The sequence below is a fragment of the Festucalex cinctus genome, chromosome 8, assembly GCF_051991245.1.
Source record: "Festucalex cinctus isolate MCC-2025b chromosome 8, RoL_Fcin_1.0, whole genome shotgun sequence".
Classification (NCBI taxonomy): Eukaryota; Metazoa; Chordata; class Actinopteri; order Syngnathiformes; family Syngnathidae; genus Festucalex; species Festucalex cinctus.
Window position 1 is genome coordinate 29,329,226 of NC_135418.1, and position 12,406 is coordinate 29,341,631.

Below are 12,406 nucleotides of genomic sequence, written 5' to 3' on the forward strand. Positions count from 1 at the left end.
ATTACACAGTTCATGGAATACAATGATTGGTGGTAATCCATGATATTTTAATGTAACAGTGGCCACCACAAATGTGACTTGATGTTGACAAAAAGTAAATAAATAAAAAGGAAGAGAAAAAAAAAAAAAAAAAGATAATCGACGTTTCGTTCAAACTGGCCGCCATTTTGGCGCTATGTCGTCTAGTTAAACGCATAAGGGCGATTCCTACGTAGAGCCACAATGGCTCCGTTTCTCCTTTAACCAAAGAGCCAATCAAAAACTTGGATGCCTTCATGTGTCCAATCCAAACCTTGGACGTTTTCATCTAGCCAATCAAAATCCAGTTAGGACAAGGCGGAGTTCTTCCCTGGACGTCGTAGTGGATTCCGTGTTGCCCAAAATAAAATAATTAAAAAAAAACCTTCAAAGTGGGAGTTGACGGGCTAATTTGTTGTAGTCTTTTATCTCGTCTGTTGTCGTCTATCATCAAGCAGTAACCATGCCCGGGATAGAGAAGCTTCCTATCGAAGAGACGCTGGAGGACAGCCCGCAGGTTAAGAATAAAAAAAGGAAGCCGTTGTGACTTGTGAAGATTTATGCTTACAAGCTAACGCTAGCCGCTAGCTCGCTACTATGCTAACAGTCGTGTTTGTCAACAGTTAGCTAGCCGCATACTAACCGCTAGTAGCCGGCCGTTGTGAGATAAAAGGCTGAAGCAAAATCGGCCCAGCTGGCTGACACATCAGCTGATGGATGTTTTCCATCGCTCCATTAAGGGGAGGCGTCTCCTTATGGGCTGCGAGCCATATTTGCTTTTCGGATTACTTCCGTAGCCGCCCGGCTAGCTCCTTCCTGTCATTTTTTTTTATGTGAGCGTTTGCACTGTTGCTGTTTATTTGGAAGCAGTTGTACTACAGGGAGCTCAATGCATGATGTAGCTTACCTGCTGATGTCCCGAAGCACCTGCTGTGACGTCGCAGGACGGTCACTTCCTGTTTTGACAAATCACTGCTGGGTTAGGAACGTTGTTTGACCATTTATTTGGGGAACATCCACTTTTTTTTCCCACTATGGTATGACATTTCTGCACTAGTAGGATAAATCTGGCATACAAGTAGGATAACGACATTTGATATTACTCGTGAAGCAAAATGGCAAAACTATTTGGTGTTTTGGTGCTATTAGCACCTGACACATGCCTAGTAGTGTTACTAGTGCAACTTAGTAGTTTACTCGTAAGTTTTTTTTTTCTAGTCTTTTTGGCAAACGGCTTCTTTGTAATCATGCTATGTTTTTATGGCTCATTGTATGTACAGTACAGTTAATGCCAGTTACATGCTAACAAGGCACCAATGAATGAGTGAGGTGTTTGGGTGTCATTTAAAGGAAGAGCAGACAAAAATAGGTGGATAGGTGCAAATAGGCAGTTTTTATTTATGTTCTGCTGAAAATAAAAAACAAAATGCGTATTATTCGATATTATTTCAGACGCGGTCTCTGCTGGGAGTGTTTGAGGAGGACACGGCAGCCATGTCCAACTACTGCACAATGCTTTATCAGGCCATGCATAGGATCTATGACGCCCAGGTACACACACACACATTTGACAGGTATAGAGGGACCATTGACAATGGAGGTCTTTGGTGATTTGTGCATTTTTTTTCCCCCCTTTTCCCACAGAATGAGCTTAGTGCGGCAACACATCTCACATCCAGACTGCTAAAGGAATACGACAAACAGGTTTGGAATTTAACATATTAACTCATTCACTCGCCGCCATTTTCACATTTCGCAATCCCGTTCGCTCCCGGCTGTTTTACTGGGTTTGACTGATTTTGCAAGGCCCACAGAATATTGTCTTCTGTTGTATAAAAACATGGAACCTGTCAAAAGAAAGATTAAAGTCTCTTCTTTCATCAGGAGAAAAAATATGTTTCGATCTGTTTCTCGTTTTGCAGCAATTAGCATTAGAAGAGAACTAAGTTTCATCAGTTTTCACAAATCTATTCGAAATTGTAAGTAATTTAGCTTTTTTTCTACATGGCCCTGGTTGATCTCCTTTGCTCTGCTGCCACCTGCTGGCCGTTTGTGTAATAACGACCATATCTGCAAGCGTTCTTTGCAGTTGAGAGGCTGCATCAAAGCCTTCTGTATGCCTTAGCATAAAAAAAACAAAAAACGTATAAATACGTCTTTGGGACACTTAAAACATAAAAAAAACGTTTTTTAACGTTATTGGGAGCAAATGAGTTAATGTTTTTGTCGTTGCTATGTCATGAAAAACCAACTGTTTTTTGTTAGGAAAGCATTAAAACAGTTTTGCAGCGAAAAAGTGATAACTTCGTCATTTTTTCTGACGTTTTCATTACATTTAATCTCTTTTCGTTTTTTTAACCGTCCTAAAGCAATAATCCAGTTCGGTGTTTCTAGCGTTTTCCTTTAGGGGGCGACGACGAAGTCATGAGCTCCACCTTGCAGCAGTTTGCGAAAGTCATCGACGAGGTGAGTGTGTGACTTTTACGTCCTCTTTGTCGTTTTCTTCACCTCCGTGCTTTCAAGCCTTTTGTGGTGTTTTTTGCCATGTTTTTTTTTTTTTGGCTAGCTGAGCTCCTGTCACGCCGTCTTGTCGACCCAGCTGGCCGATGCCATGATGTTCCCCATTTCGCAGTTCAAAGAGAGAGACCTCAAAGGTATTTGGATGTTATGTATCATTTCGTGTCACTTTTAGACATAAAGCATCACGTTTTTTTTGTGTTTTTTTTGTGTGTGTGTGCCTACAGAGATACTAACGCTGAAGGAAGTCTTCCAAATATCCAGCGATGGTAAATGACCTTAATCCACGACGGACACTACTTATATTTGAACCCATCACACAAATATTTGACTAATACTGTACACTAATGTTAGAGAAGACGAAAAGAAAAGATTATATCAATTTAGTAGAGATAAACGGCCAAAAAAACAGAAGTAGATATTAGAGACAAATAGGCCAAAATGTGTTTTTAAAGAGAAGTTCCCGTGCCTCAATTTCAGATCACGACACCGCCATCAACAGGTACAGCCGCCTGTCCAAGAGGAAGGACAACGACAAGGTAAGAAAGAGCCGCAAAAACGGTCGAGGATCGCTGCGGCCCGGGCGCAGTTTGACGCGGCGGCCGCCGTGCGTCGCCAGATGCGCGCCGAGGCGGTGGAGGACGTGTACACGTCGCGCAAGAAGCAGCACCAGACCATGATGCACTACTTCTGCTCCCTCAACACGCTGCAGTACAAGAAGAAGACGGCGCTGCTGGAGCCGCTGCTGGGATACATGCAAGCGCAAGTGCGGAGGACGCACCCTGTTGGAATGCAAAAAAAAAAACAGATATGCTTCACTTTGATGATTTTGCTTCTTTTCTTTTTTTTTTTTTTTGGTTCATCTGCAGATTAGTTTCTTTAAGATGGGCTCAGAAAACCTCAGTCAGCAGTGGGAGGACTTCCTGGCCACCATCGGGACCAGCGTCCAGAAGTAAGACATTTTTTACAGCATATTGGCAGTATTATGTCATCATATCCATTAGGGGTGTGAATTGCCGAGTACCTGACGATTCGATTCGTATCACGATTCACAGGTCACGATTCGATTCGATACCGATTAATCCCGATACGAATTTATAAGTCGATTGTTGCGATTTTTTTTTCATCCAAATTTAGAAAATACTAATCAGTAAGCTTGTAGAGTGTAAGATTTCTATGAAAATGTATTATTTATTTATCTGAAATTTCAGTCTTATAGAGGTTGTAATCTGTTTCATGTTTGAACAGCATTAAAATAAAATATGAAAGCTTAATGTTCCGTTCATATAACATTCTTCCATGCTTAAGGTGTGAATCCTAACCCGAAGTCAGACGTTTTGTTGAATATTCTTCCATTAAAAATGGAAGTTTAAAAATCGATTCACACACACAAAAAAGAAAAAAAAGGCAATGATGATAAGACGTTGAATCGGTAAGAATACCGAATGAACAATTCTGAGCTCTTAAAAAAAAAAAAAAGATTTTTTTTTTTTTATTGAATCGATTCGAGAATCGAGCGATGTAGTATCGCGATATATCGCCGAATCGATTTTTTTTAACACCCCTAATATCCAAAATGATATGTATCAGAAATTTGATAATGGGTATGACATGTCAAAACATTAGATACACTTGCACAGGCTAGTAGTAGTAATAACTCACAATAAATTATTTAAAAAAAAAAAGCAAAAAAATATGCTAATATGTAAAAAATAATGTGGCAAAAATATAAGAAGAATTAAAAATAATAGACAAACACAAATATTAGGAAAAATACAAAAATATGTTTAAAAATATATATTTTTTAAATTTGACCAAATGCGAGAATGTCATGCACAAATATGAGAATAAAATTATATAAAAAAGAAATAAATCTTAAATATACTAAAAAAAATAAAATAAATATATATAGATGATAGTGAGATGGTTCAGATTAAAAGAAAATGCAAAAATGTTCATCAAAACTACAAAACAGTAGAAAACAAGTAAAAAAAAAATACTATTAATGTTTTAAAAAAAAAAAAGAATTATTTGACCATATGCAAGAATATCATGCACAAATATGAGAATACAATTATTAAAAAAAAAAATGAAAAGAAAAAAGGAAAAAAACTAAAAAATATATACTTAAAAACAAAAAACAAAAATCATCAACAAAACCAAAATATGAGATGATTCAGATCAGAAGAAAATGTTCATCAAAACTACAAAACACTTGAAAACAGTAAAACAAATGTTTAATATTAATGTTTAAAAATATATATTTTTTAAATTTGACCAAATGCAAGAATATCATGCACAAATGAGAATAAAATTATATAAAAAAAGAAGATAATATATACTAAAAAAAAAAAATCAACAAAACAAAAAAATATGAGATGATAATGAGATGGTTCAGATCAGAAGAAAATGCAAAAAATGTTCATCAAAACTACAAAACAAAAAACAAAAAAAAAGTTTACTAATATTTACTCCAACTTTGAGACGCAAACTGATGCCATTAAGTGTAATTGAAACGTCTGGCGTGTGCTTGCTTGCATCAGCGTGCGTCGGGAGATGGAGGAGGAGGTGGGCCACATGCAGCAGACCATCGAGCAGATGGAGAGGTCATGTGACCCGCTGTACGCGCCCTGCGACCCGGACCCGCTGCACTCGCCCGTGTGTCGCACCCTCACACAGAAGCAGGGCTACCTCTACGTTCGCAAGTAAACAAAAAAAAAAGCGACTCCACAGTGACCGCTGTGCGAGTCATCCGTCTGATTTTGGACAACATGGCTGCTAAAAGAATGGAGCGAGTTTTATTTTCAGGGAATACATTTGACAGCTCGACCGCCGTGCAATAAAAGGAAAATAACGTGAAGGTGCGATCCTCACAGTAAGACGGGCCTGGTGTCGTCATCGTGGGAGCGTCAGTACTTCTTCACGCAAGGGGGCAACCTGATGCAGCAGGGCCGCGCGGAAGTGGCCGGCGGCCTGGTGACCGACCTGGACAACGCCTCCGTCATGGCGGTGGACAGCGACGACCGCCGCTTCTGCTTCCAGGTCACGTCCTTCGACGGCAAGAAGTAAGAGGCCGTCGCCCCTTTCCATATTTTCACATTCTGCTCAACTTTATTTAGAAAGCACTTTGAAACAGCCATTGCTGTATGCAAAGTGCTGCACATGAAACAGAAATCGGTCGCGCAGTAAAGAATAAGATTAGAAAAACAAGAACCAAGCAAACGTTTTAATTGAGTATATGTATTATTTTTTATTTTTTTTGCGTGTATAAGTACATACATTTTGCATCAGTAAACTAATAACAAATTAGGCGAGTGAATAAATAAGTTAAATAAATGCATAGATAAATAGAATAAACATCAGATTCATAACACAACAAAAATACAAATAAAAAAAAAAACCCACGACACATGAAATGATTTTGAACATTTCATACAAACAAAAGCCCAACAAAAATAGTAAAAGTTAGGTGGAATATACACACATTTAGAAAAATATAAGACAATAAATGTACACAAAAATTCACAAATATATTCCTAAAATATTATAAATACGTATTTTATCAGGAGAAAAATATGGAATTCTTAGAAAATAATACACAAATAGAACAATTACCCAAATAACCTACAAAAAAGGGAAAAATATTAAACAATTAAAATAATCAAATGAAAAATAAATTTTCGAAGAAAGGGACACAATTACAATAAAAAAATAACAGAAATGTGAAAAGAAAATACAGAATTACTAGGCAAAAATATTATATTAAAAAACTATTAAAACAAAAAGTATTAGACTAAACAATACACGAATATTATAAATAATACAAAATTGAATGGAAATTAACAGGAAAATACAAAAATATTACAAACATATTTGACAAAAAATACACACAGATTCAGAAGAAAATAGACATTTTGGAAAATTAATTAACAAAAAGCATCATGATATTAGATGAAAAAAAAACGATAATTATCACAATATTGTGGGGAGGTTTGCTTCACAGGCATATTATGTTCCCCTTCATCTGACAATTAGCATAGCGTTTAAACATGGAAGGGCCAAAACATCCCTAATGAAAAACTAGCCACCAGAGGGCGCTAGAACTGCACAAATGGAAATCAACAAAACAGATGTGTTCCCTTTAAATATTGTGAACATGATGAAGACAATATTGTGGCAGGTTTAATATCACGATATTGCCATTTTGTTACATCCCTAATATATTGTCATCACCTGGACCTCCGCCGCGTTTCGTATCTGTGTCGTACTCGCACCTGAAAGAAACATTTAAACTTTTGTGAATGTTTTTTTTTTGTTTGTGTTGCGTCATCAGAGTGGTGACACTGCAGGCGGAGAGCAGGAAGGACTGCGAGGAGGTAAAAGAGTAAAAAGAAATCTCTGTAATTCTTTTGCTGATGGCGCCACTCACACCTCGTCTTGATGCTCTTCGCTCTCCAGTGGATCGCCACCATCAACAACATCTCCAGGCGCATCTACCTGAGCGAGAACGCAGAGGTGTGTTCGTGCGCGCGCAAGCGAGTGGAAAGTGTGCCTGCTGTGTGTGCGTGAGACAAAAAAATCAAAAAAACACTCATCCATTCACAACCACCAACAGGAAGTGGCGGCCAGAGTCAACCAATCAGCCATAGAGGCGGTCACGCCGTCGCCGTCCTTCCAGCAGAGACACGACAGCATGCGGCCTGCCAGGTGAGCAGCACGCGTTCGCACCCTTGAAACTACCCCGCTAACTTTTGGTCACGGCAGCAAGAGCCGCGCGGGCCGCACCGGCAGCATCAGCTCGGTGGGATCCGAGCCATCGCCCGCCCTCTCCGCCCTCTCATTGGACGCCCTGGTTGCCCCGGAAACGCCCATCCAGTTTGACATCATCTCCCCCGTCAGCGAGGAGAACGCCGGGCACGGCAAGACGGCAGCGCAGGCTGGCAGGTACCTCTTTTGCAGACAAGGAAATTATTATTATTAGCATTATTATTATTATTACTAATGGTGGTAGTAGTATTGTTGCTACGATTATATTGTAAAATAACAATTACTATATATATTTATTTTCTTTCTGTTTGAAAAATTTGTGGTATTTTAATTTTATTGTAGCCGATTTATGTTTTATACCTGAATTTTAATAGTATTTATAAACACGATTATGTCATTATATTCATAGAGACATATATTCATTTGTTTAAACATTACATCTAAATGTGCGCATGATAATCATAGCGCTTTTTGAATGTGTTTAATTATTGCTATTAATTCAATTTTTAAACTTAGAAATTCGTTTCAACACGTAAATATTTGAGCAACTTTTATATACAAGTTAACTTTTTTGTTTGATTTAACTCTTTGACTGTCAAAAATGTTTAATAACGATGAGTAAATTCATTATGTATGCCGCCATAAACATTAAATGATGTCAACTATGTTTTTTGTTGTTGTTGTTGTTGTTTTTTTTTAATCAATGGGCAGTTCACTGTGTAAGTGCAGCGCGCGCTGCCCGGTCAGTGAGTTGTGGAATCAAAATCACTGCTACGTTATCATTCTCAATCGTAAGTTTTCTTTGCTGATTGGCTGCTGAGGAGTCCATTTTGGACATCTACCTCTATGTTTACAAAATGGCTTCTTGGGCAAAGTCAGCATAAATATCAAATGTGTTTTTATTCGTGATCAATAGTTTTTTGTGTGTGTGTGCACGTGTACCGACAGGAGAAGCAATCCTTTCGGCGAGTCGGGTGACAAAACATTGGAGAGCGAGGGTATGCTACACTCGCCAATGGCTCATTACTGCCCCTTGTGGCCAGGAGGTAACCTACAAGTATTTATAGTTGATTTTTTTTTTTTTTTTTGTGGTTGGTTGGTTGGGGTGTTCCAGACTCGATCCTGCACCAGCTCTTCATCGTCCGCTTCCTGGGCTGCATGGAGGTGAAGAACGCCGAGTCGCCCGACGTCATCCCCGAGACCATGAGGCAGATCCTGGCAGCGCGCGCCATTCACAACATCTTCCGGATGACCGAGTCGCACCTGCTGGTCACCTGCGACTGCCTCAAGTAACAACCTCATCAAATATATAGTGCATCCCCCAAAAAATATGTGACATAATTTCTTATGTTTCACCCTTGTTCCAAAATGGATTCAATTCATTTTCCCCAAAAGAAATCCACAATAAAAACTTTGTTTTTTTACTTTTATTTTATTTATTACAAATAGAGGGGAAAAAAATGCAGAATTTTAGTGGTTACAAAAAAAAAAAAAATCATTTTTTTTCTGCAGGCTCATCGACCCGCAGACACAAGTGACCCGACTCAGGGTAAGCACACGACATATTCGGACCACCGCAGTTGGACTTGTGACCACCGTGCGTTTGTGTTCCCCATCAAAGTTCCCGCTGTCCAGCGTGATCCAGTCGTCGTCCCATCAGGACAACAAGAGACTGTTTGGATTCGTCTTGCACTCGGCCAGCGGGCATCCCGACGGGCGAGGGGCCGTCTGCTACATCTTGGAGTCCAACGACGATGGCGAGAAGGTTGACGGCTCGTCACATGTTTTTTTTTTTAAAATTTTATTTTTTTTATTTTTTATTTTTTTTACAAATTTATTAAAAATAACAGAAATATTCTCACATAGTTTTCCACGTTTTTATTGTGAAGCCGCATCCCAAAAGTGCATTGTTCATCACCAGCTTCACATTTTTCCATGTTTTGCGTCTTTATAGTCGCATTCCAAAATGGATGAAATTGCACACTCAATAGATTGTACACATAATACCCTAACATGACAACGCAACCAATTATTTTGAAGAAAAACATTTTTATTAATAATGTCAAAGAGCAACTACCTTATCAGTTTTTACTCCATTGCTACTTTTTCCCGTTCAGATCTGCGACAGCATCGGGCTAGCCAAGCAGATCGCCCTCCACTCTGTGCTGGTGAGTCTCATTTACCTTTGCAAAAAAAAAAAAAAATGTTTTGGTAATTTTTTTTGATTGACTGGTGTCATCATGTCGTAGGACCGCAAGGCATCGGAGAAGCGCAAGGAACAGGACAAAGCCAAAGAGAAGCAGAAGGAGGAACTCAGCAAGCAGAAACAGATAGAGAAGGTGACCTCGTCGTTTGCATCATTTTAACAAGATTTGAAGCTTCGGCTCACAAAAAAAAATTGAAGTGACTGCTCATAACCAAGGTTATTTTAGTTCAATAAAACTAAAACTTTCTGTTGAAAACACTGGCAAAAAAAGAGCTTGTTGTAGAGCTAGGCTGATCTCTTATACTCTGCTGCCACCTGTTGGGCTTTTTTTGCAAGAACTGCCATTGTGCTTAAGCGCCCTCTTCAGGTCAGAAGTTGCATCAAAGCCTACTGTATGCTCTAGCATAAATTAAAAAAACAAAAAACATAAAAACTGATGAATACGTTTTTGGGAGTGAAAGACAAAGTATTAAAAAAACTTATTTGTACGTTTTGGGGAGTGAAAGACAAAGTATTAAAAAAAACGTATTTGTACGTTTTTGGGTTTGAATGAGTTAACCGGAATAAGGGCGATTGAAAATGTGCCACGCAAAAGTGACGTCATCTCGCAGCAGCCAATCAAAAAGCACCTATAGATGACGTCGCTCGCCTGGTGGTTTTTGAATATTGCGCACAAGTAATACACTTTACCAAAAAAACTAAAACTAATACTGAAACTAACTAAGACTAAGCATTTATCAAATAACTCAAACTAATAATAAAAAGAAAAAAACCTAACAAAGCCACCCTGAAAAATAATTAAAATAAAATATATATGTATATTTTTTGGTGGCGTCATCGTCGTGGTCCAGGACCTGGAGGAGCAAAGCCGCCTCATCGCCGCCTCCAGCCGTCCCGCCAACTCGGCCGCCGCCGGGGCCGACGGACACTTTGTGGTACTGAGCAACAGCCAATCGGAGGACAGCGACGCCGGCGGGGACGAGGGCAAGAAGAAGGGCGAGTCCGACGCTTAAGCCACGCCCCCTGAAAAAAATGGGTTATGAAGCCTTTTTTTTTTTTTTTTTTTTGCACGTCCGCCCCACTGCTCAGGAATCAACAACCGCCCGCCCGCCCGGGCCGCCTGGGGATGAAAAACGAGTTCATCACAGACTTTTTTTTTTTTTTTTTTTTCATTCTTTCTTTTAGTTGATGTTTAAAAATAACAAAAACAACAACATTTTTTTCTATACTTGGGCAACTATAGATATCCAACTTTTCTCATTTCCTATTCTCATAATCATTTTGTCCACAGGTGAGTCTTACTCTGAAAAGTCTTTGCTGGGTTTATTTGACGTAAATGCCTCATGACGACGTAAAACATATTTGAGCCTAGGCACATATTTTGACACATAAATGAGAAAAAAAGTACAGTGAAGTCTCACATATTTGAAGTACAGCATTCACATTTATTTGTACTTTTTTTTTTTTTTTTTTTTTTCCCAGTATTCGTTTTGGTGGCTTTTCATTTAGGCATCAGTAATGCATTGCCGCCATCTTGGTTTCATTTTTGGGCGACCAAAATTTCTCTAATGTCACTTGGATGAAAACAGACAAACAAAAAAAAGATGTATTCACTAAAAAAATAAAATACTTTTATCCATCTTTGCCAGCGATGTTTTAGTAACCGGGAAAGCGACAAAATACTTTTCCACTAGATGGCAGAAGGTACAGAATTAAATTGTCTGTCCACTTTTTGTATTTTTTTTTTTTTTTTGAAGTGTTGAGATTTTTATTTTATTATTATTATTATAGTTGTTCTTATTTAGCCTTTTTTTGCAATCAAATTTTAATATTTTTGTCTATAACAAATTTGATATTGTCATTATTTTTCATGTACAATTAATTACTACCTGTTTTTTAAAAACATATTTTTGCAACTTACTGTCAACTGAAAGTGTCATTGCAAATGTGCACAGTTGACCAATCGCAGCTCAGCTTGTGGGCGTCACATGACTGAACCTAGAAAACAGCTGAGCTGTGATTGGTTGTCGTGACGACCTGAGAACCGAGCATGTGATGTCATTTTCAGTCGACAAGTGACAAAATTGTTCTTTTTTTTTAAAGTATTAATTGTACGTGGAAAATAATGAAAGTATCAAATTAATAATAGACAAAATATTAACTTTTGTATTGCTATAATGAGCTAAATAAGTGAAGTATCCCTTTTTAAAATAAAATATTTCTAAAATAGGTCAACCAAACTAGCATTTTGTCCTAGTCAGCTAATTAGCTTAATGGTAACATATAATGCAACACACCATTGACGTGCTAAATGGAAAGTGTCAGATTTTGCCTGTCACAATACATCGCTGGCATAGATAGATCGATGAACAAAAGATACATTATTTGTTGTCAATAAAGTTTTACCGAACAATGTGGTAAAATGTAATAATTAGCCGTTGGGAAACAGTTTTTTTTTTTTGTGTGTCACATGATAAAAAACAAAAACAAAAAAACTGAGGGAACCTGAACGCACCGCCGCCAAAACTGTCGCCACTATTTTCTAAAAGTATTAAACATAATGCGATGAGCCGTGAAAGTCACAACAATTATGAATCAAGAGCAAGACGTGATAAAGACGAATGATGATGATGATAAACATCGAAAGTTTCTGCCTGGACAGCAAATAGAGGAAAATGTTTACTGATTGATTAACAGTTGGGTCACTTTGTTGGGAGTTTTTGTTTTGTGTTGTTTGTGTTTGACCATCGGGCACTTTACTGACGCCATATTGTTGTAATGTACATATATACGCCTCATGATCAATGTCTCAAGTTTGTGTCATTTAACAACAGCAAAAATAATAATAAAAAAGCTTTTTAAAGATGAATAAAGCACTAACTCCACCCGCCTGGCTTG

The 12,406-nt window shown here is 38.2% G+C and overlaps 1 protein-coding gene across 1 annotated transcript; it reads left to right on the top strand.

Moving 5' to 3' along the window:
- Nucleotides 1-341: 341 nt before the first annotated feature.
- Nucleotides 342-12,393, top strand: appl1 (adaptor protein, phosphotyrosine interaction, PH domain and leucine zipper containing 1). The gene is made up of 22 exons (XM_077530067.1): nt 342-535; nt 1,471-1,569; nt 1,663-1,722; nt 2,413-2,484; nt 2,585-2,672; nt 2,763-2,804; nt 3,016-3,074; nt 3,155-3,301; nt 3,405-3,487; nt 5,079-5,240; nt 5,412-5,600; nt 6,869-6,911; nt 6,994-7,050; nt 7,151-7,242; nt 7,300-7,479; nt 8,251-8,300; nt 8,417-8,591; nt 8,815-8,851; nt 8,924-9,067; nt 9,420-9,470; nt 9,552-9,641; nt 10,360-12,393. The coding sequence occupies exons 1-22, from the start codon at nt 482-484 to the stop codon at nt 10,519-10,521; spliced, it is 2,136 nt and encodes a 711-aa protein (XP_077386193.1). The 5' UTR covers nt 342-481; the 3' UTR covers nt 10,522-12,393.
- The last annotated feature ends 13 nt before the right edge of the window (nt 12,394-12,406 follow it).

Coding starts and splice junctions, on each gene's coding strand:
- appl1 (XM_077530067.1), top strand. CDS start 482: ATGCCCGGGATAGAGAAGCTTCCTATCGAAGAGACGCTGGAGGACAGC. Junction 3,302..3,404: donor TGGGATACATGCAAGCGCAA/GTGCGGAGGACG, acceptor GTTCATCTGCAG/ATTAGTTTCTTTAAGATGGG. Junction 9,471..9,551: donor TCGCCCTCCACTCTGTGCTG/GTGAGTCTCATT, acceptor ATCATGTCGTAG/GACCGCAAGGCATCGGAGAA.